General features: G+C 50.3%; 2 protein-coding genes across 9 annotated transcripts; one reads left to right on the forward strand and one right to left on the reverse strand.

Annotated features, from left to right (window-relative positions):
• The first annotated feature begins 207 nt into the window (after nucleotides 1-207).
• LOC101945233 (ribonuclease-like) lies at nucleotides 208-17,622 on the forward strand. 8 transcript variants are annotated; one of them, XM_042854879.2, is made up of 5 exons: nucleotides 208-2,055; nucleotides 10,198-10,256; nucleotides 15,013-15,084; nucleotides 15,772-16,107; nucleotides 16,525-17,622. In XM_042854879.2, the coding sequence occupies exons 4-5, from the start codon at nucleotides 15,844-15,846 to the stop codon at nucleotides 16,987-16,989; spliced, it is 729 nt and encodes a 242-aa protein (XP_042710813.2). In that variant the 5' UTR covers nucleotides 208-2,055; nucleotides 10,198-10,256; nucleotides 15,013-15,084; nucleotides 15,772-15,843; the 3' UTR covers nucleotides 16,990-17,622. The 8 variants fall into 8 exon arrangements, with proteins under 8 accessions (XP_042710813.2, XP_005284275.3, XP_023966979.2 ...); XM_005284218.4 differs by lacking the exon at nucleotides 10,198-10,256 and having other exon boundaries at nucleotides 14,924-15,084; XM_024111211.3 differs by lacking the exon at nucleotides 10,198-10,256 and having other exon boundaries at nucleotides 1,384-2,055.
• Nucleotides 3,664-4,162, reverse strand: LOC101952989 (ribonuclease-like). Its single transcript, XM_005284239.2, has one exon. It carries the CDS (start codon nucleotides 4,160-4,162, stop codon nucleotides 3,737-3,739), a length of 426 nt encoding a protein of 141 aa, XP_005284296.2. The 3' UTR covers nucleotides 3,664-3,736.
• Nucleotides 17,623-19,388: the final 1,766 nt, after the last annotated feature.

A 19,388-nucleotide genomic window follows, 5' to 3' on the forward strand; every position in this document is an offset into this window, starting at 1 on the left:
AGGTTAGGTAGCAAATTATTACCATATATATGTAGTTTGTTGTGTGTGTGTGAAATTAAAATTTAATAAAAATTTAATAGGGAAAAAACCCCAATGAATTACCCAATTAATTATCTACTTTATTAATATTCCTACAGGGAGCTGGCCCAGGGACCTTCCCCATCTCCTTATTGGCTGAGTAGAATTGCCCCCAAAGGGCAGGAGCTGGAATCTCCCCATGTGATATTTGAATGCCGCTCCCAGCTGTTTTTTGGCAATGAATCGCTGACGGAGAGTGGAGCTGTGGTTTGCTACAGGAGATGATGATGATGAATTCGCAGCAGCAGGTGGCACAAAGGATCCATTGGCTATGCAAGGAGAGCGCCATGTGGTGACAATTAGAGGTGAGGTGCTGGCTGCAGGCCTTTCTACACAAGTGGCTTGTTGGTCTAAATCTAAGGAATATGGGTTTCATTTTGGGTGGACGAGATCGGGATTTGAATCCTGGATGAGCCCATCTCTTTGCAGTTTGTGCTGTCAGGAAGACAATTATTACTGGAGATGCAAATTGGTCAAAAACAAATTGTAAAAATCTATCTATCCAAACACTCACACTGTTTTTAATCTGGCAAAATGTGAATTCATACATCCAGGAAGAGACCAGGAGGGCAATCCTGGTAGGGTGGGGGACTCTACCCTGGGAAGCAGTGTCTTCAAAAAAGATTTGGTGGATAATTATCTGCTCATGAGCTCCCAGTGTGACACTGTAGCTGGAAGGGCTAATGTGGGATGCATAGATAGTGAAATCTCGAGTAAGAGAAGAGGGATTAATTTGCTCAATTTAATTGGGCACTGGTGCGACTGCTGCGGGAATGCCGTGTCTAGTTCTGGCATCAACAATTGAAGAAGGATGTTGATAATTTAGAGAGGGTTCAGAGAAGAGCCATGAGAAAGATTAAAGACCAGATAACATGCTGTATAGTGAGAGACTCAAAGGAGCTCAATCTATTTAGCTGAACAAAGAGAAGGGGTGACTTGAGCACAGTCTATAAGTACCTGTATAGGGAATAAATATTTGATATCTGACTCTTCAGTCTAGCAGATAACATGATTCAATGGCTGGAAGAGAAAGCTAGATAAATTGAGAAGGAAATAAGCTGGTTGCAGGAGCTGAAAGAGTCTGGGTAGATCAGTCTTTGAGCAGGGATGGAGGGAGCTGCAAGGGCTAAGGCAGGTAGTTGCTGGCAGGGACCAGGGAAGTGAGGGAATAGCTACTGTCTGGCTTCCAATATTCACTTAAGACAGGCTATAGGGAAGTGCCTCAGGGAAATACAGTTACTTAAAGAGATGTGGCACATGGCTGCTACTTAGAGGGTCCCTGGGCTGGGACCCGGGGTACTGCGTGAGCCTAGGTCCCACCCACCCCCGTGATGGTGTACCCCATAAGGCTTCATGGGAATATGCTTATGAATGTATATATGATATAACTGGAATATGTTTTATGCTACATATGCCATGTAACATATCTATGTAAAGGTTATGATCTACTGAATACTTTTCTCCTATTTGTATGCATGTATCATTTTTGTACTTGAAGTTAGGAATATTGGCTATATACTTGCTTGATTTCTAAGTAACCTTAGTAAAGTATTTGGCCAGCTTCTTTTGAAAAGTATGTGCAAATTAAATGCCCAATCAAGAACCACTTAAGCTAACAATGAATTCGAAGATGCCAATCCACATCGGAGCTTTCCCAGGAATGTGCTTGACTGGTAAGAAACTCAGTCATGCATGGACATGTGACTTGCCCATGTGACTCCAAAACTCCATCTTGGAGCTGGACTTTGCATAGGAGAGAGGAGGGGGTCTCCACCCACAAGAAAAAGTCTACTTAAACCCCTGGGAGGCCCCTCCATTTTGTCTTCAGCTGGCTAAAGAGAGAGCCTCTCCACCCCCAAGGATACCCGAAAGAAACTGGAACAAAGGACAGTAACTGCAGGGGGTGTGAGTGATTGCTAGATACAGACTAGAAGGAGACTAGTCTGTAAAAGGAAGCTTACTGGAATTCCTCTAAGGGTGAGGTTTTTATCTGTACTCAGTTTTCTTACTGTATTAGACTCAGACTTGTGTTTCATTTTATTTTACTTGGTAATTCACTTTGTTCTGTCTGTTACTACTTGGAACCACTTAAATCCTACTGTCTGTATTTAATAAAATCACTTTTTACTTATTAATTAACTCAGAGTATGTATTAATACCGGGGGGGGGGGGGGGAGGGAACAAACTGCTGTGCATATCTCTCTATCAGTGTTATATAGGGCGAACAATTTATGAATTTACCCTGTATAAGCTTTATACAGGGTAAAACAGGTTTATTTGGGGTTTGGACCCCATTGGGAGTTGGGCATCTGAGTGTTAAAGACAGGAACACTTCTGTAAGTTGCTTTTGGTTAAGTCTGCAGCTTTGGGGCACGTGGTTCAGACCCTGGGTCTGTGTTGGAGCAGACTGGCATGTCTGGCTCAGCAAGACAGGGTGCTGGAGTCCCGAGCTGCCAGGGAAATCAGGGGCTGAAGTAGTCTTGGCACATCAGTTGGCAGCCCCCAAGGAGGTTTCTGTGATCCAACCCATCACCCCCCCCCCCAACAAGGGGGTGTAGACATGCTCAGGGAAGGGACTGTCCGTGGAGCTGTTACCTCCAGAAGGGAGCTGAATTGAGACTGACCCAGCTGGAGAGCTGGGGTCAGAGGACTAAAGGGCAAGCAACGAGCATCCAGGGAGGAAGCCCTTCACATGTACACTGGCCAACTAGAGTACTGACCTAGGCCTGTTGGTCAGATTGAGCACCAGAGCCTGGGAAGGGCTACAGAGATGTTGGAGCCCGCAGAGGGCTACAGACATTACTGAGGGCTCTGAGGTAGGCCTGGTTGGACAGTGTGACCCAGAAGGGAGGGGCAGCGTAGGCAGTTTGGCCAGAGGACTGAGTCGCTAAAGACCCTCCAAGAGATCCATCGGCCGGAGGGGGCACTTGTGAGAGGTGGGTATCAGCCTGCTGAAAAGAACTGAGTGATTGCAGGCACCCTTGGCCAGAGACAGGCGGCGCTAGTGAGAGGCAGGTGCCAAGCCCGTTACAGTGACACAGTAATTGCTTTGCAGGTTTCAGATTTTATTGTGTTTAGGGAGCACAGAGACTGGCAGGCAAGGGGAACATGTTCAAAATTAATGAAGAGAACAATGACAAATATAACACTTAATATGACAAAAGTGAAGATTATCCATTCTTAGAGTGAATACGCATCACCAGCAGGGTGAAACTGGTGAATAGTTCTTAATGAAAGGACAGAGTTTGACATGACCGCTATTTGTGGCAGCTGGGAAATGACATGTGGGATGGGGTGAGGGTGGGAAAGGGGCAGCTATACTGTATAATGGGCACTAGGGGCAGCAGAGGGTGGGGGTGGGGAAGGAGCAGCTATACTGTATAATGGGCACTTGGGGCAGCAGAGGGTGGGGATGGGGAATTGGCGGCTATACTGTATAACGGGCACTAAGGGCAGCAGAGGGTGGGGGTGGGGAAGGAGCGGCTATATGTATAATGGGCACTAGGGGCAGCAGAAGGTGAGGAGATGAAACACCTGTACAATTTGTCCAGTGTTCAGAGGTAGGTGAGGAGCTAGGTGTGACTGTCACGAAGGAGCCGGAGCAGGATTGGAGGAAGCAGCAGGGTCCCCTGCCTACCCTCCATGCCTAGCGCTGGCCCTATGTGCTCTTCACATAGGAAACAGGGAGACGATTCAAGCAGGAGATGACGATTTTTTGTTTTGCGCTGATCCCGGTGTAAGAGATGCTCCAGGGGTTAAATGTGCAGGTGGTGATGCTGAAGGGACTCGTGCTCTCGAATCGGTAGGGCCCGGTGGATAACCCAGCCGTTGTGCAGACTTTGTTGATATCCTTGTCCGTCGCATGGATGAAGGTGTTGGTGTATTTCAAGTACATCACCCGGTCCCACATCATCCTGTTGCAGTAGGCGTTGTTGTTGATGGCGCGTGTCTTGGGGAAGTCCACATGGTCTTTCCGGAATATGTCATTTAGCAGGTTCCACCTCTTCGCGAAGGTCAGAGCCACACAGGCAGCCAGCAGGGCGAGGGTCAGCAGGAATGTGGGGCGGGGTCCCCTCAGAGCCATGGCTGTGTCTGTTGCTGGATCGACCTGCAGCGGGGACACAAGGGGGAGATGGATGGAGATGGTTCAGGGTGGGGATCTGCCTCCTCTATGGAACCTGCTGGGCCCAAAGCCTCTTCCCTCTCCCATCTCACTCTGCCCCCAAAGCCCTGCCCCTCCTTGTAACTAGGAGGAGGGAGAAAATTGTTCTCCTTAACCTCTGAGGATAGGACAAGAAGCTATGGGCTTAAACTGCAGCAAGGGAGGTTTAGGTTGGACATTAGGAAAAACTTCCTAACTGTCAGGGTGGTTAAGCACTGGAATAAATTGTCTAGGGAGGTTGTGGAGTCTCCATCATTGGAGATTTTTAAGAGCAGGTTAGACAAACACCTGTCAGGGATGGTCTAGATAGTACTTAGTCCTACCATGAGTGCAGGAGACTGGACTAGATGACCTCTCAACATCCCTTCCAGTCCTACGATTCTATAATTATTCCCACCCCACTGTGCGACGTGTTGCACTAAGCCCCACTGACACCGGCCTCTACACCCTGTCCTCTCTCCTACTGCTCCCCACGCTCTGAACCCAGGAGTCCTGGCTCCGAGCTCTTCTTCCATAGCCACTGGATCACGCTGCCTCTCAGAAAGAAACCCTGCAATAGAATCCCCATATGAGACTGTTCTCTCCTCGCTCCCGGCTGGTGGAATCTACTGCAACTTACCTAAGTCCTTGTTCCTTCGCTGTCAGTAGAACAATGGATCCCAGCATCTGTTAAGCTGAACCTCGCCCTGATCCTCCTGACCGTCTCGGGGCGGGTTATATAGAGCCCAGCTAGGTATGGAGGGGGAGGAGAGCGAGGGGGAAAACAATAAACAATTGGGTAAGGATGACTTCCCGATATCTTGCAATTAAAAGTAGTGGCGCAGCAGGCAGGGCATGGGTGTGGAATAGACAGGGCTCCTCCAAAACATCTCAGGGTGTGTCTACCCACCTTTGCTGCCCTTAGTGCCCATTACACTGTATAGAGGTCCCTTCCCATCACTTACCCACGTGGTGGTAGGGTTAATGTTGGGGAAAGATTGTGTCAGGCTGAGCTCTGGAAGCTGTGACTGAGTTGGATTCTCTTACTGCTCCCTGTTATAAGACACTTACTGCAAATCCCAAATGTCTGGGGTGCGTTTGTAAGCGCCTCAGTGTGTCAAAAGATAAAAAAAATCTCTTAAAAAACAGAGAACCTGCTGCAGAACTCCTGTGTCTCTCCCCCTACAACAGAGTCACTCTGGATTCATAGATTCTAAGGACAGAAGGGGCAATTGTTATACTCTAGTCTGACCTCCTGTATAGCATAGGGCAGAGAACTGTCCCGAAATACTTCCTAAATTAGATCTTTTAGAAAAAACATCCAGTCTTGATTTAATAACTTGTCATCGATAGAGAATCCGCCACAACTTTTGGTAAATTGTTTCAATGGTTAATTACTCTCACCATTAAAAATGTTCATCTTATTTCCTGTCTGGATCATGTGAGACCTTTTTCTGCTAGACTGAAGAGCCCACTATTAAATATTTGTTCCCTATGTGGGTAATTTTAGACTGTGATCAAGTCACCCCTGAACCTTCTCTTTGTTAAACTAAACAGATTGAGATCCTTGTATCTACCACTCTAAGGCAGGTTTTCTAATCCTTTAGTCATTCTCGTGGCTCTTCTCTGAACCCTCTGCAATTTATCAACACCCTTCTTCAATCATGGGCACCAGAACTAAACACAATATTCCAGCGGCACCCAAATACAGAGGTCAAATAGCCTTTCTGCTCCTACTGAAGATTCCTCTTTTCTTTCATCCCAGGATCCCATTAATCCAGGGCCGGCTCTAGGTTTTTGGCCGCCCCAAGCAAAAACATTTTTGGCTGCCCCCACCCCAGCCCTGGGTTCTCTCTCCCCCCTCCCACCCACACTCCCTGCCACCCCAGCCCTGGGCTCTCTTCCCCCGCCCCACCCGCATCCCCTGCTGCCCCAGCCCTGGGCTCCCCCGCACCAATGATGACTCTGCCCGCTCCCCCCTCACCTCCAGCCGGTCTGGCGCTGGCAGGGTTGGGGTAAGCAGCGGGGCTCCCGGACCGCGCCTCAGCCCAGGGTCCCTCCATCCAGGACTCCTGCCTCCAGGACCAGCCGGGACCTGGGAGGGCAGAGCCGGGGGACCGCCCCAGCAGAGGGCTGAGGAGCCAGGGCAGGGTAGCCCCAGAGGCAGCGGAGTCCCGGAGAGCGGGACGCAGGCCCCGCACGGCAGCGCCCCGCCCTCTATGGCCCTGCTGCTGCTGCTTCTGGCCGCCTTGCCACAATCCCTTGGGGGCTTGGGCCGCTTCGCCCAGCCCCGGCTGCAGCGCTGGGGGCGGCCGCCCTGCGGCACCTGCAGGCGGCTCCATGTGCCCCGTGGGGGGGTCCCCCAGCCTGAGTGTCCCCCGCTCGAAGCCTGCCCAGTCCAGCCACAAGGTTTGGGTGCTGCTCCCCCGCGGCACGAACCGCAGCGGCTACAGGGCGCCCCCCGCACACAACATGCTGCTGCTGACAGGGCTGGCTCTAGGCTTTTGCCGCCGGAAGCACACACAAAAAAATGGCCAGAATGCTCCCCTTGAAAATGTGCTGCCCCAAGCACGTGCTTGGTTTGCTGATGCCTTGAGCCGGCCCTGCATTAATCCTTTTGGCTGCAGCATTGCACTGGAGGCCAAGAATCAATCCCTGTGGGACTTCACCAAAAACACACCTACTCTGCAGAATCATAGGACATGAAGGGACCACGAGACGTCATCTAGTCCAGTCCCCTGTACTCATGGCAGGACTAAATATTATTTAGACCATTCCTGACAGGCGTTCGTAAAACCTGCACTTAAAAATTTCCAGTGATGGAGATTCCACAAACTCCCATGTGAATTCTGTATTGTTCTAGCTTTGTAATAAAAATATTGTGCTTTAGCAAGCCAAACGCGTAATAGAAGTCTACGTATATTATGTCAACACTATCACCTTTATCAACCAAACTTGTAATCTCATAAAAAAAGCTATCAAGTTAGTCTGACAGGGTCGATTTTCCGTAAACCCATGTTGATTGGCATTAATGACATTATCCTCCTTATTTCTTTAATAATCGAATACTATATCAGCTAATTCATTATCTTGCCCAGGATCGATGTCAGGCTGGCAGGTCTATAATTACCTGGGTCATCCCGTTCACCCTTTTTAAATATTGGAACAAATTTAGCTTTCTTCCAATCTTCTGGAACTTCCCCAGTGCTCCAAGACTTACTGAAAATCCACATTAATGGTCCAGTGAGCTCCTACCCAGTTCTTAACCTGTTTCAATAAATAAGACAACCTCTAACTGTCAGAAACATTCCCTCCGGAAAAGTGATTCCACAATTAACCAGGTGTTAGTTTGTGGAATCCATTTCTGTAACCCTTAGAGAGACAAGGTGGGCAAGGTAGTATATTTTGTTGGATCAACTTCTGTGGGTGTAAACGACAAGCTTTTGAGATTACACATAGCTCTGTTTATGCTCGAACCACCCACATTGTCTCTCTAACTCCTGAGACCAACGCAGTTACAACAACGTTGCAAACAACCTATGTGAACCTTATGGATTCTCATTGATTGTATGAGCTCTGCATATGGTCTGAACACTATGCATAATGCTAAATCCCAGTGTCTATTTGAAGCCACTGTTTGCTAGCAAGGACAGGTCACGTATCTCCCACACCCTGTTTGGAAGCCACTACTGGACAATCAATGGTCATTAACCTCTGCCGTGGTAGAACATTGGGGGTGCCAAGTTGTGTGGGTCCTGGTTGATAGTCAGCTGAACAAGAGCTCCTAGTGTGATGCTGTGGCCAAAAGAGGTAAATAGGGGAATCTCCAGGAAGGAGGAGAGAGGTCATTTTACCTTGGTATTGGGCACTGGTGGAACCACTGCTGGAGAACAGTGTCCAGTTCTGATTTCGGACCTACTACACACTACTCCTCTCATGGATGGGGAGATAAAACCCAGGAACCCGGACTCCCAGCTGACATTGTCCTAACCCACTCGATCCTATAAAGAATAAAACCAAGATTGCTGGCTTCAACTTCCACCCTGCTCAGGTCCCAAATCCCACCAGATGCAAGGAACCAAGAGGAACTCTTTAAAGCTGATAAGACTCTAGAAGTGAAGGAGTGTAACAGGGAGCAACATGCCCTCCTAAGCAAAACCAGGACGAGAGCTTGTTCAGAAGCTTCTACAAGACCAAAGAAACTCGGGCCCTAAACTCCCAGTTTGCATGGTGATAACACCTGGCCTCCTTCCCAGCTTGGCGGGTCCATCAGTTCTACCTGCCAGATATGTTCATGGCAATAACAACTTCCCACAGTCCTGTAGCATCTGCCAGTCCTGCTCCCACACAGGGATGGGCATAAATGTAATTATAGAGGGAGAGAGAGGGGTGTGTCGGGAATGGGTGGATAGAGAGCAGTTTTTGTACTGATGTAGCTATTAGTCCAGTGCTATCCTAGTGTGCATGCAAGTAGAGCAGTACAACCATGCTTTATACCTGTCAGTGACCAGGACATGAGCACTTGTGCCTTGTAGTTGGAGCAGGAGTCAGGCCTAGTGGTTAGAGAAGAAGCTGGTAGTCAGGAATTGGAACTGAGGGTTGGGACCGGGGGTTACCCAGAGTAAGGTAAGGTAGGGGTAAGGCTGAAGTTAAGGCAGGAGCCAGGCTGGGTCCCAGGCAGGAGCAGGACTGAAACTAGACAGAAAAGGAAGTATTGTGATCATGGATGAATGCTTTGAGCAGTTGCTGAACTGCTGCTGTGGGGCTTAAGTGCCAGTCTGCTGACTCTTCCAGCCAATCAGGTAGCGTTGCTAATCAGACAGCCTATTACAGGCCAGCTGTACTTGTTAGGGTGCCCTGCTTCCAGGCTGGCTCTGCTGTAGCTTCTCACAAAACTGGGCGACTGGGCAACAAAATGACAGATGAAATTCAGTGCTGATAAATGCAAAGTAATGCACATTGGAAAACATAATCCCAACTCTACATATAAAATGATGGGGTCTAAATTAGCTGTTACTACTCAAGAGGGAGATTTGGCGTCGTGGATAGTTCTCTGAAAACATCCAATCAAAGTGCAGAATGTGGGGAATCATTTGGAAAGGGATAGATAATAAGACAGAAGATATCATATTGCCTCTATGTAAATCCATGGTATGCCCACATCTTGAATACTGCATGCAGATGTGGTCACCCCATCTCAAAACAGATATATTGGAATTGGAAAAGGTTCAGAAAAAGGCAACAAAAATGATTAGGGGCATGGAACAGCTTCCGTATGAGGACAGAATAATAAGATTGGGACTTTTCAGCTTGGAAAAGAGATGACTAAGGGGAAATATGATAGAGGTCCATCAAATCATGACTGGTGTGGAGAAAGTGAATAAGGAAGTGTTATTTACTCCTTCTCATAACACAAGAACTAGGGGTCACCAAATGAAATTAATAGGGAACAGGTTTAAAACGAACAAAAGGAAGTATTTCTTCACACAAGGCACAGTAAGCCTGTGGAATGCTTTGCCAAAGGATGTTGTGAAGGCCAAAAGTTCTTAAAAAAGAACTAGATAAATTCATGGAGTATTGGTCCATCAATGGCTAATAGCCAGGATGGGCAGGGGTGGTGTCCCTGGCCTCTGTTTGCCAGAAGCTGGGAGTGGCTGACAGGGGATAGATCACTCAATAGTTGCTCTGTTCTGTTCATACCCTCTGGGGCAACTGGCATTGGCCAGTATCAGAAGACAGGATACTGGGCTTGATGGACATTTGGTCTAACCCAGTATGGCCGTTCCTATGTTCTTATCTTGACATTCGGAGAAAATTAGGATGTCATCTAGGTAAATGACAACAAATTGATCCAGCATGTCCCGAAAGATGTCATTTATAAAGTGCAAGAAGTTTGCCGGGGCACTGCACAACTGCAAAGGCATGACCAAATACACATAGTGGCCATTCCATTCATCTCTTTTCTGTATCCTCACCAGGTCCAACTTTGTGGAGACCTTTGCAGGGGAGAGTCTTTCAAACAGCTCATTAATAAGTGGTAAGGATGTACCTGTAACCTTTTTCAGAGCTTGGAAGTCCACACAGGGCGAGAAGGAGCTTTCTTTCTTTTCCACAAAGAAGATCTGGGCCCTCACTGGGGACATGGAGGGATGAGTCAACTCCTTCTGCTGGTTTTCCTCAAGATAGCTCCGGGGTGCCTATAGTTTGGGTTCAAAGAGGGAATAAATACACCTGAAGGGACCCTCTGTTCCCAGGGACAGATTGATATGGCAGTCACGGCTGTGATGGGGCAGTAGGGTGTCAATTTTTTTCTGTCAAACATGTTGGCATATTGTTGACATTTAACAGGAATCCTCAGCACAATTGAGGAGGTCATGGGGGGCCAGGGTCACCTTTGGATCCTCTCTTCATCTCTGAATTCTTTGGAGGACCAAGTAAACCACAACAGGTTGCTGGTCCCAGCTCAGCTCTGGGGAAACAGGATTGTTGGCAAGATGGGGAGTCAAAGAGTACAGTGCCTGACTGCCAGTGGATGCATGGGTTGTGGGCAACGAGGCAGGAGAAACCAAGGACAACTGTTGAATGTGGTGCACAAATTAGCCCATACTGGAGGATTCGTAGTGGCCTCAAAGGGTAGTCAAGTATCGGGGGTAGCCGTGTTAGTCTGTATCCACAAAAACAACAAGGAGACTAACAGATTTATTTGGGCATAAGCTTTCGTAGGTAAAAAAATCACATTTCTTCAAATGCATGGAGTGAAAGTTACAGATGCAGGCATTATATACTGACACATGAACTGTGGGGCTCCCCACAGTATAGGCAGAGGCCAGATGCCAGACATCCATCCTTCCCCATGTTGTAGAGGCGGGGCCAGACCTGAGTGACTTGCATGGGCTTGGTGACAGAAAAGGCACCGGTTGTGATGTTGCACTCCATATGCTTTATGGAAATATGCTTATGAATATGACATAACTGGAATATGCTTTAAGCTAAATACCCCTTGTATGGTGTCATTAGAAAGCTTGTAATCTACTGAGTGTGTTCATCCTATTTGTTTGCATGTATTATTTCTATATCTGGAGTTAGGAGAATAAGATATAAACCTGTAACACTGATGTAAACAGATTAAGTGGAGGCCATTAAGGGTGCTCCAGAAACAATCAGTTGTAAATGGCCTTCGATACCTGAAATGCTTCCTGTGTATGTGTGGGCCAGCTCATGGGGAATGGAGACTAGGGGACTTACCGTAACATGTGACCATGTCACCTGATAATGGAATCCATCTTAAATCTGGTACTTTTCCATTTAGAAGGAGGGGTGGGGACCAAGAGAGACAAAAGATTCCCGCCTTTTGCCAAAGCTATAAAAGGGGTTGGAGCAGGACAAAGAGGGCGAGCACTCATGAGAAAACCCCTGCTTACCACCTGAGATGTCTGTTGGAACTAACAAGTACTGTGCCAGGGAAAGGATTGGGCCCAGACTCGGAAGGGTCTAGTCTGTGAAAGAAGCTTATTGGAACATCCTTGAGGGTGAGATATTACCTGTAATCAGTTTCTTATGTATTAGGCTTAGACTTGCGTATTTGGTTTTATTTTGCTTTGTTCTGTCTGTTATTACTTGAAACCAGTTAAATCCTACTTTTTATATTTAATAAAATCACTTTTGTTCATTAATAAACCCAGAGTAAGTTATTAATACCGGGGGGGGAGGGGTATATATCAGACAGCTGTGCATCTCTCTCTATCAGTGTTATAGAAAGTGGACAATTTACAAATTTACCCTGTATAAGCTTTATACAGAGTAAAATGGATTTATTTGGGGTTTGGATCCTATTGGGAAGTGGATGACTGGGTGCTGGAAACACGCAACCTGTGGACCTGTTTTCAGTTAAAGCCTGCAGCTTTGGGGGCGTGGCCCAGATCCTGGGTCTGTGTTGCAGCAGGCTAGTGTGTCTGGCTCAACAAGGCAGGGTTCTGAATTCCCAAGCTGGCAGGGAAAATGGGCTCAGAGGTAATTTCAGCATATCAGGTGACAGTCCAAGGGGATCTCTGTGACTGAACCCATCACACCGGTGATGGCGGGGCCAGAGATGACAGGAGCCAGGCCAACCATCCTTTGTCTTGGAGGTGTTCAGTCAGTTGGTTGTTGATTTTAATGAAGCCTGGATGGGTATTCCACCCAGATCAGTTAATCTTTCACATTGTAGTTTAGGTAAAGTTGATTCTAATTTAGGAAACCACTAAATTTGTCGTGATTGCTATGGAATGCATCAGATAGGGATAGCTTGGGCTTGTAGGGGTCAGAGCTGAAGGCAGCATTGCTTGAAAATTAGCCTCCAGGGTGGCAACATGGGCTTGGAAGGTCTGTAATGGGTTTAAGAGCAGGTCTGGTGACTCTTCCAACCAATCAGGCAATGGTGCTAATCAGGCAGTGTGCTATCGACACAAATCAACTCTACCAGTACAAGCATCTTTCCACTGGTATTCACTGCCCCAAAAGGAAAATCCAAAATACTTGCTTTTGCGAGTCACATCTGTCCATGTGTCATGTTTGGGCTTGTGTGTGTTTCTGGGGATTGGTCTTGTGTGTTTCGTTTTTTGTCTGGTGTGTTTTTGTGTTCTCTGTGTTTGAATCCCTGGCTTGTGCGAGCGTTGTGTGTCTCATGTTAGGTCTCTCATGTGTGCCTCTTGCTTGGATGCATATTGCATGGCTTCTCTTCCAACTTGTGTTCATGTTTGTATCTTTTGTCAGGGTGCCGCAGGTTGAATACATCCCATCCCCCCTTTTGGCGGGACAAGAGATTTACAGCCTGTGGCTAAGTCCACCGGGCCACCCTTAACCTCAGGGCACCCTGACCTAGTGGCTGGAGTTGATATAGGTGCCCTGTTTCTCAGGCTGTGTGGCCCAATGTCCAGAATCAATATAGCTGTCCTCTTCCCCAGGGCAGTGTGGCCTAAAGGCCCTCTCCCTCAGGACTGAGTGGCCCAATGGCCAGAGTCAGTATAGAGGACCCTCTTTAACAGGGTTATGTGGCCTTGTCGCCAGAATCAGTATAGATGACCTCTCCCTTGGGGATGTGTGGCCCAATGGCCAGAGTCACTATAGGCATGGTTTATTGGCTGTAAGGGGGGATGGGCCACCACATAGGGAGGGCTTGGTGGCTGGGGTAGGGGGACCTGGGCCCGACCTACTCCCCCAGGCCCCAGCCCAGGGCCCTGTCAGTAGTGAATATACTCATCACAGAGTTAGTGGAGATCCTAGTGAAACACACTGGCTTATTGCTTGGTTCAACAACTGGATCACTGTATTGTCCCTCTTGGCTACGTCCTACTGATGCAGCGGTCCCGGTGTTTCTGGGGTCTCTGGGTTCCTCGGCCTGTGCAGCTTTCTGCAACTCCACTCTCCCTCAGGCATCCTCAGGTAGCCAGGTATCAGCCTGGGTCTTGGCAGGTCTGGCTTCCACAATCTGGGGCTTTAGCAGCTCCTGGGGTGGACCTGGAAACATGCATCCTCCCTCCTCAGCAGTCAGCCCTGACTGAGCTGAGCTGCTCCCTTTTATACTGGTGCTCCAGTTAGAGCATGACCAGCAGAGGTGAGGGTGTGTGGCTTCCTTGGCCTATAGTGTGGGGTTAGCCCTTCCCTGTCCAGTGTGTGAGGCGAGTACACCTGGCTTGGGTCAGTAAGAGCCTTGTCTGTCTCCAGTGTTGTGCCCTGTGTGTCGTTATGTCTCGTGTGTCTATCTGCATGCATTCCTCCAAGTGTCTCTTTCCACACACCACCTTCCTTCCTGTGCCCAGAGCCGATGGGCGAGCAAGCTGAAACTCCAACCTTGCCCAACCCAACCTGTTCCCTTTGAAAACTCTGGACATGGCTTTGATCCCAAGAGAAAAAAATTACAACACTCCTGTGTCAATCTCTCTCTTTCATTCCGTCCTTCCTCGTCTCTCTCTCTCCTTTCTTTATTAAAATTCCAAGCGCACATTTCTTCCCATCACACATAGGGCAGACACCCAATTACATCCAATAGGGGGTTCTTTTTGCTTTGGAGAATCGTTCTTATCCTGAAGGGAAAGAATCACTTAGATGTAGGTTGGCCATTTGTCTAATTTTGAACCAGACACACCTCTTTTTAGGTGGTTTGTCCCTAGACAAAATGGGATGTGCTTTTGTCAGGTATTGGACAGGGGACACCTTTTTGAAGAATGCGCAGTTCTGCCCCGGCCATCGTGACCTGACAAACACAGGTGTGGAGTGGCGTGCTCTTCAAAATGACATCCTCCATATGGCAAGACCTCCTACGTACCATGTCTCCTATGTCATGCTGGTGGGAGTGGGGCCACACCGTTCCCAGAAGTACCACCGTTCCTGGGATTCTGGGAATGTGTGAGTGGCCACCATACGTGGATGTGCAAGGTGTGTCATCATACCTGGCCCTTTTCATTGTTTCTCCAGGTAGTGCACCAGCATGCAATTCTATTGCTCAGTAGGCTGCTCTTGTGAAGCTGGTGCTATGAGTTCAAGTCTGGCTAGGGCTGTTTTTGAATGTGCTCTGGGGGAGTTTGATCTACTGGGAGCCGGCTAATCTCCTCTTTTCCTGTGCTGACAGCTCAGCAGCCCAAGGGATATGTGTGCAGTGACTGCCACCTTCAAATCACCAAAGGGGTTTAGACACTGACTAATTTTCATGGCCTCCACATTCCTTAGGTGCCTGAGAAAATCTCAGCCCTTGGTGTGTTTGGATGCAGAGCTCTGCCTCCCACTCTCTTTCTGCTGTGCTTTTGTAACACTGACAGACCCCGGTTCTCAGCAAGCAGGATCGAACCTGGGACCTCTGGAGCTAAATGCCTGAGACTCTACTGCATGAGGTAAAAAGCCATGGGGCTGTTAGCTAAGGTTGTAGAGCAGACTCATTAATCTCTCTCTAAGTGGTCTCGGTGCCACTAGATGGGACAGAACATCACACCCTGGAGGTGTGTGGGTTATTCTTTCAGAAACCCGGTGGCCTGCTAATCAGATGAGACGAAGCCATTTTTATAGTTCCTCATTAAGGTCCAGAGCTACCTGTGGAGGGGAGGGTGGTGGGGCTGCTGGTAAGGATTGAAAGGCATCAGCACAAATCTGTCCAAGGGGAGCCAAGGGCAGAGAGAGAGTAGAGGGCTGCAGGCTGAGATCGAGGGGCATTAGTGGAGCTCTGTGTGGGTAGGTGGGGAGAGTCCAGGGCTGGGACAGCAGAGGGCTGCGGATCAGGAGTGAGGGGCACTGGTAGAGTTGTGAGTTTCTAGGCTAGGACTGCATTAGGAAGGTGCCAGTGGGTCAGGACTTAGGGTACATCTACACAGCAAAGGAAGGTGTGATGGCAGCATGGGTGGGGGATCCAATGCTAGCTTTAATCTAGCTAGCACAGGGAAAAAGAGCAGTAGAGACATGATAGCCTGGACTGCAGCACAGACAACCAACCAGAGTGGTACCCAGGGTCCCTGGCGGGCTGGTACTGGGGCAGTTAGCCCATGGTGAAGTCTCTGCTGCCTGCTGTTTTTACCCACATTAACTAGGCTAAAGCTGGCACGGCTCTGCCCACCTGCACTACAATCACACCTTCACTTGCTGGGTAGACGCACCCTGAGATGTTTCTGTGGAGCCCAGAACTGTGCTGGTTGTTCCCCACCCATGCGTGGGGGCCTGCCTGGACACTGCTTCTAATTGCCAGATATCAGGAAGCTCTGCTGACCCAATTGCTTCCTGGATTGAGCCCTCCCACTCTTCCACTTCCCTCTCTGGCTGGGCTCTATATAAAATGCTCCAAGACGTGCAGGAGGATCAGGGTGAGGTTCAGCTCAGCAGAGGCTGAGATCCATCGCTCCGACGACAGGAAAGGAACAAGGACTTGGGTAAGTTGCAGGAGATTCCACCAGCCCAGAGAGAGGAGAGAACAGTGTCACATGGGGCTGTAACTGCAGGGTTTGTTTCTGGAAGGCAGTGTGGGCTAGTGGTTAGAGCAGAGGGGGGCAGTACTCAGGGTTCTATCTCCACCTCTGGGAGGGAAGTGGGGATTAGTGGCTTAGAGGGGGGAAGCCCTGATCTCAACTGGGGTCTGTGCAGCACATGGCACAATGGGGGCCCAGATCTTCAGCAGAGTATTTAGGTGCCATGTGATAAAAATAAATAACTCCCCTATTTTTAGAGCACTGGGGGCAGAGTGGAGTGGGAGGGGATAATGGGAGGCATTTGTATTCCAGGAGGTTCCAAGGAGGAGGCAGATCCCCACCCCTGTCTTCACTGATCTCCCCCGTCTCTCCCCACTGCAGGTGAATCCAGTGACAGACATGGCCATGGCCCTGAGGAGACCCGGCCCCTTGCTCTTCCTGACCCTCAACCTGCTGGCCGCTGGACTCGCACAGCTCATCAGACCACCCGACAGCTACCGAAAGTTTGTGAGCGAACACGTTGATTTCCCCAAGACCAGACCCCCCAGTGGCCAGAGCTACTGCGACCACATGATGAGGCGCCTGAGCCAGAAGATCCATATGTGCAAACTCACCCACACCTACATCCACGCCCCCGCCAGCCAGCTCCGGGCCATCTGCACCACTGGAGGGAGATGCAACCAATACAACGAATGCGACAGCAATGCAGCCTACCCCCTCACCACCTGCCAGGTGCGCAGCCCCCCCCGCCCACCGAGCTGTGTCTACAGGGGAATACCCCAGACCCGCAGGATCCGTGTGGCCTGTAACCGGGGGCTGCCCGTGCGCTTCATCAGAGTCCTGTAGAGCCCAGGTGCTGGTCATGGGCTCGGAGCAGGGGGTCCCCTGCTCTCCCCATTCGCTCCAGTGCAGACCCCTGTCACTGGGGGCTCTCCTGCCCCGTCCCTGCCTCCTGGGCAGTGCTCGCCACAGGGATATTTAGCATCTCCCCTTATCCCACAGGCCGGCAGCTTGGGGCCTGCGGAGGAACTTCCCACACTAGGTGCCCAGTTCCCAGACACATGAGTGAAAATCTGGGTGCCCACCCTCTCTCCCCTGGCTGGCACTGAGACCCTCATTCTGAGCCCAGTGTCTGCCTCGCTGAGCAGGATCCAAACACAACTGCCCTGAACTTGAGCTGGGCTGCCCTGAACCCAACAGGGGAGGGGGCCAAGCAGCTCTGAAACCTCAGATTGATTTGGTTCGGGTGCCCTATTTTAGTCTCCCAGGATAGATCAATATCCCAGTAAACCCCTTGATGGCCGCCCCTTCGCCATCCCCCACTCCCTGCTGCCCCTAGTGCCCATTATACTGTACAGCCCTTCCCCATCCCTGATCCACTGGATGCTGTGTGGATGTTGTCTCAGGTTGAGCCCTGGGGAAGCTGTCACCGAGTTCAATTTTTTCACTGCTTCTTGCAATAAAATATTTTCCTGCAAACGCAGAATGAGGGGGAGAGTTATTTAACCCTAGCAGCATGTCAGAAATACAGCTAGATTGCTCAGAGGGATCAGGGAATAGGAAAAGGTGCAGAGGCTCCGATCCAGCCCTAGGTCAGGGGGAACAGCTGGCTCAGGGGTTGGGGAGTGCAATCCGGGGCTTTTCCTCTTTAGGGGGAACAGGCTCTGATCTGGCCCCAGAACTGGCTGGCTCAAGGGGGTGGGGATTGGATATGAAGCCTTTCCCTTTCAGAAGCACTGCCCCTAGTCCCTGTGTGGCCACAGGCTGGGTGGCTCGGTGGCACTTGGGGAACGGGGTACAGGAGGGCACCAGCTGCAATGTTGACCCAGCTCGGCAGGGTCTGGCTGGCTCTGGGTGCGTGTCGGGAGGGAGATCCGGGAACAAAGAGGTTTCCTCTGAGGTTTGCCAGTGAATGGCTCCTCTGCTTGCAGCCAAAGTCTCTACGGGGCTGGAAGTGTCCCCGGACCCCACGGCCACCTATGGGGCTGTGTCCCAGACAGGTTTGCAGTATGGAGGTAGAGATGGCCTCTCTTGCCCCAGCCATCACCACTGCAGTGCCCCTTTGCCGTGATACAGCACTCGGCCTCCAAGCCCTTTACACAGACCGGGCCACGATCTTCCCCTATCCCACCGGTGTGTTAAACCGAGGCAGGGACGGGGATGTGGCTCGGTCTTGCTCACACAGAAGTCAGTGGCAGTGCAGGGAGATGGGAATATTCGTAGGGGAAGCGTTTGGGACCTGGAGGATCCCCAGCTCAGCAGTCAGTGCTGTGATCATGTAAGTCAGTCATTGTTAGTGCGTATCTCCTTGGGGCAGCCTAGACCCCTGCTGTCGTCCATGACCTAGTCCTAAACTGAGGCCAGTTTGTGAAGGCCCTACACTCCCCTCGATGGCATCACGAGGGTGATAGCTCTTGGAGATCAGTTCTACCCACTCGGGGAATGTTCTGGGGGGAAAATCAGAAAAGTGCAGGGGAGACACGCAGGATACAGCCCCACTGCGTTGTGACCCTGGACTGGAGGACTTGCCTTGTCCGAGCCCCTGCTGCATTGTAAACCTGGCCTTACCCTTGGCAGCATGTTGACGGGTATAAGAGGCCAGGGGAGGCTAAAACTCCACAAAGAGCCCACTGCTGCTGCCCTAGACATGGCCCTGCCCATGCTGGGTATGCTGCTCACTCCCGCTTGTCCTCTTCCCCTGTGGCCCCGCCCATGCTGCTCCTCTTCCTGCCTCGGGTAGGAGGCAGAGTGGGGGCGGGGCCTTGCGGGGGAAGGGCTGAGCGGGGGCCAGGCCTTGGGGCAGAGAAGCGGGTGGGGAAACATTCCAGGCACGCCCGTCCTCCCCAGATGCGGGAGTCACACGCTGCCCATAATTGGCAGCTGCACTAACTTGTCCCCACTGCACTGCACAGCCCTTCTGACGCGGCTCTCTGGCTGCCAGATGACAAAGCTTGGTGCTGAGTTGCAGCAGGCATCGGGCTCTGTCTCGGCCCCTGGAACCGGTCCTGAATCAGACTGATTTGGATGTGGAGGGAAGGGGGAGTTGGGATCAAACTGGGATCAGAGCCCGGGCTTCCAATGTCCAGTGTAGGCAGAGCCAGGGCGAGCTCTTTAGCACAGCCACCGCTGCAATCAGGGCTGGCGCTTCGATTTAGGTGACCTAGGCGATTGCCTAGGGCACCAGGATTTGGGAGGGGTGGCATTTTGCCGTCCTCGGCGGCAATTCGGCGGCAGGGGATACTTCC

The sequence above is a fragment of the Chrysemys picta genome, chromosome 13 (genome assembly GCF_011386835.1).
Source record: "Chrysemys picta bellii isolate R12L10 chromosome 13, ASM1138683v2, whole genome shotgun sequence".
NCBI classification, from domain to species: domain Eukaryota; kingdom Metazoa; phylum Chordata; order Testudines; family Emydidae; genus Chrysemys; species Chrysemys picta.

Bases quoted from the DNA above. Each gene is read 5' to 3' on its own strand.
- LOC101952989 (XM_005284239.2), bottom strand. From the start codon at position 4,162: ATGGCTCTGAGGGGACCCCGCCCCACATTCCTGCTGACCCTCGCCCTG.
- LOC101945233 (XM_042854879.2), top strand. From the start codon at position 15,844: ATGTTTCTGTGGAGCCCAGAACTGTGCTGGTTGTTCCCCACCCATGCG. The intron at 16,108-16,524 runs GTAAGTTGCAGG...TCCCCACTGCAG, and splicing joins GGAAAGGAACAAGGACTTGG to GTGAATCCAGTGACAGACAT.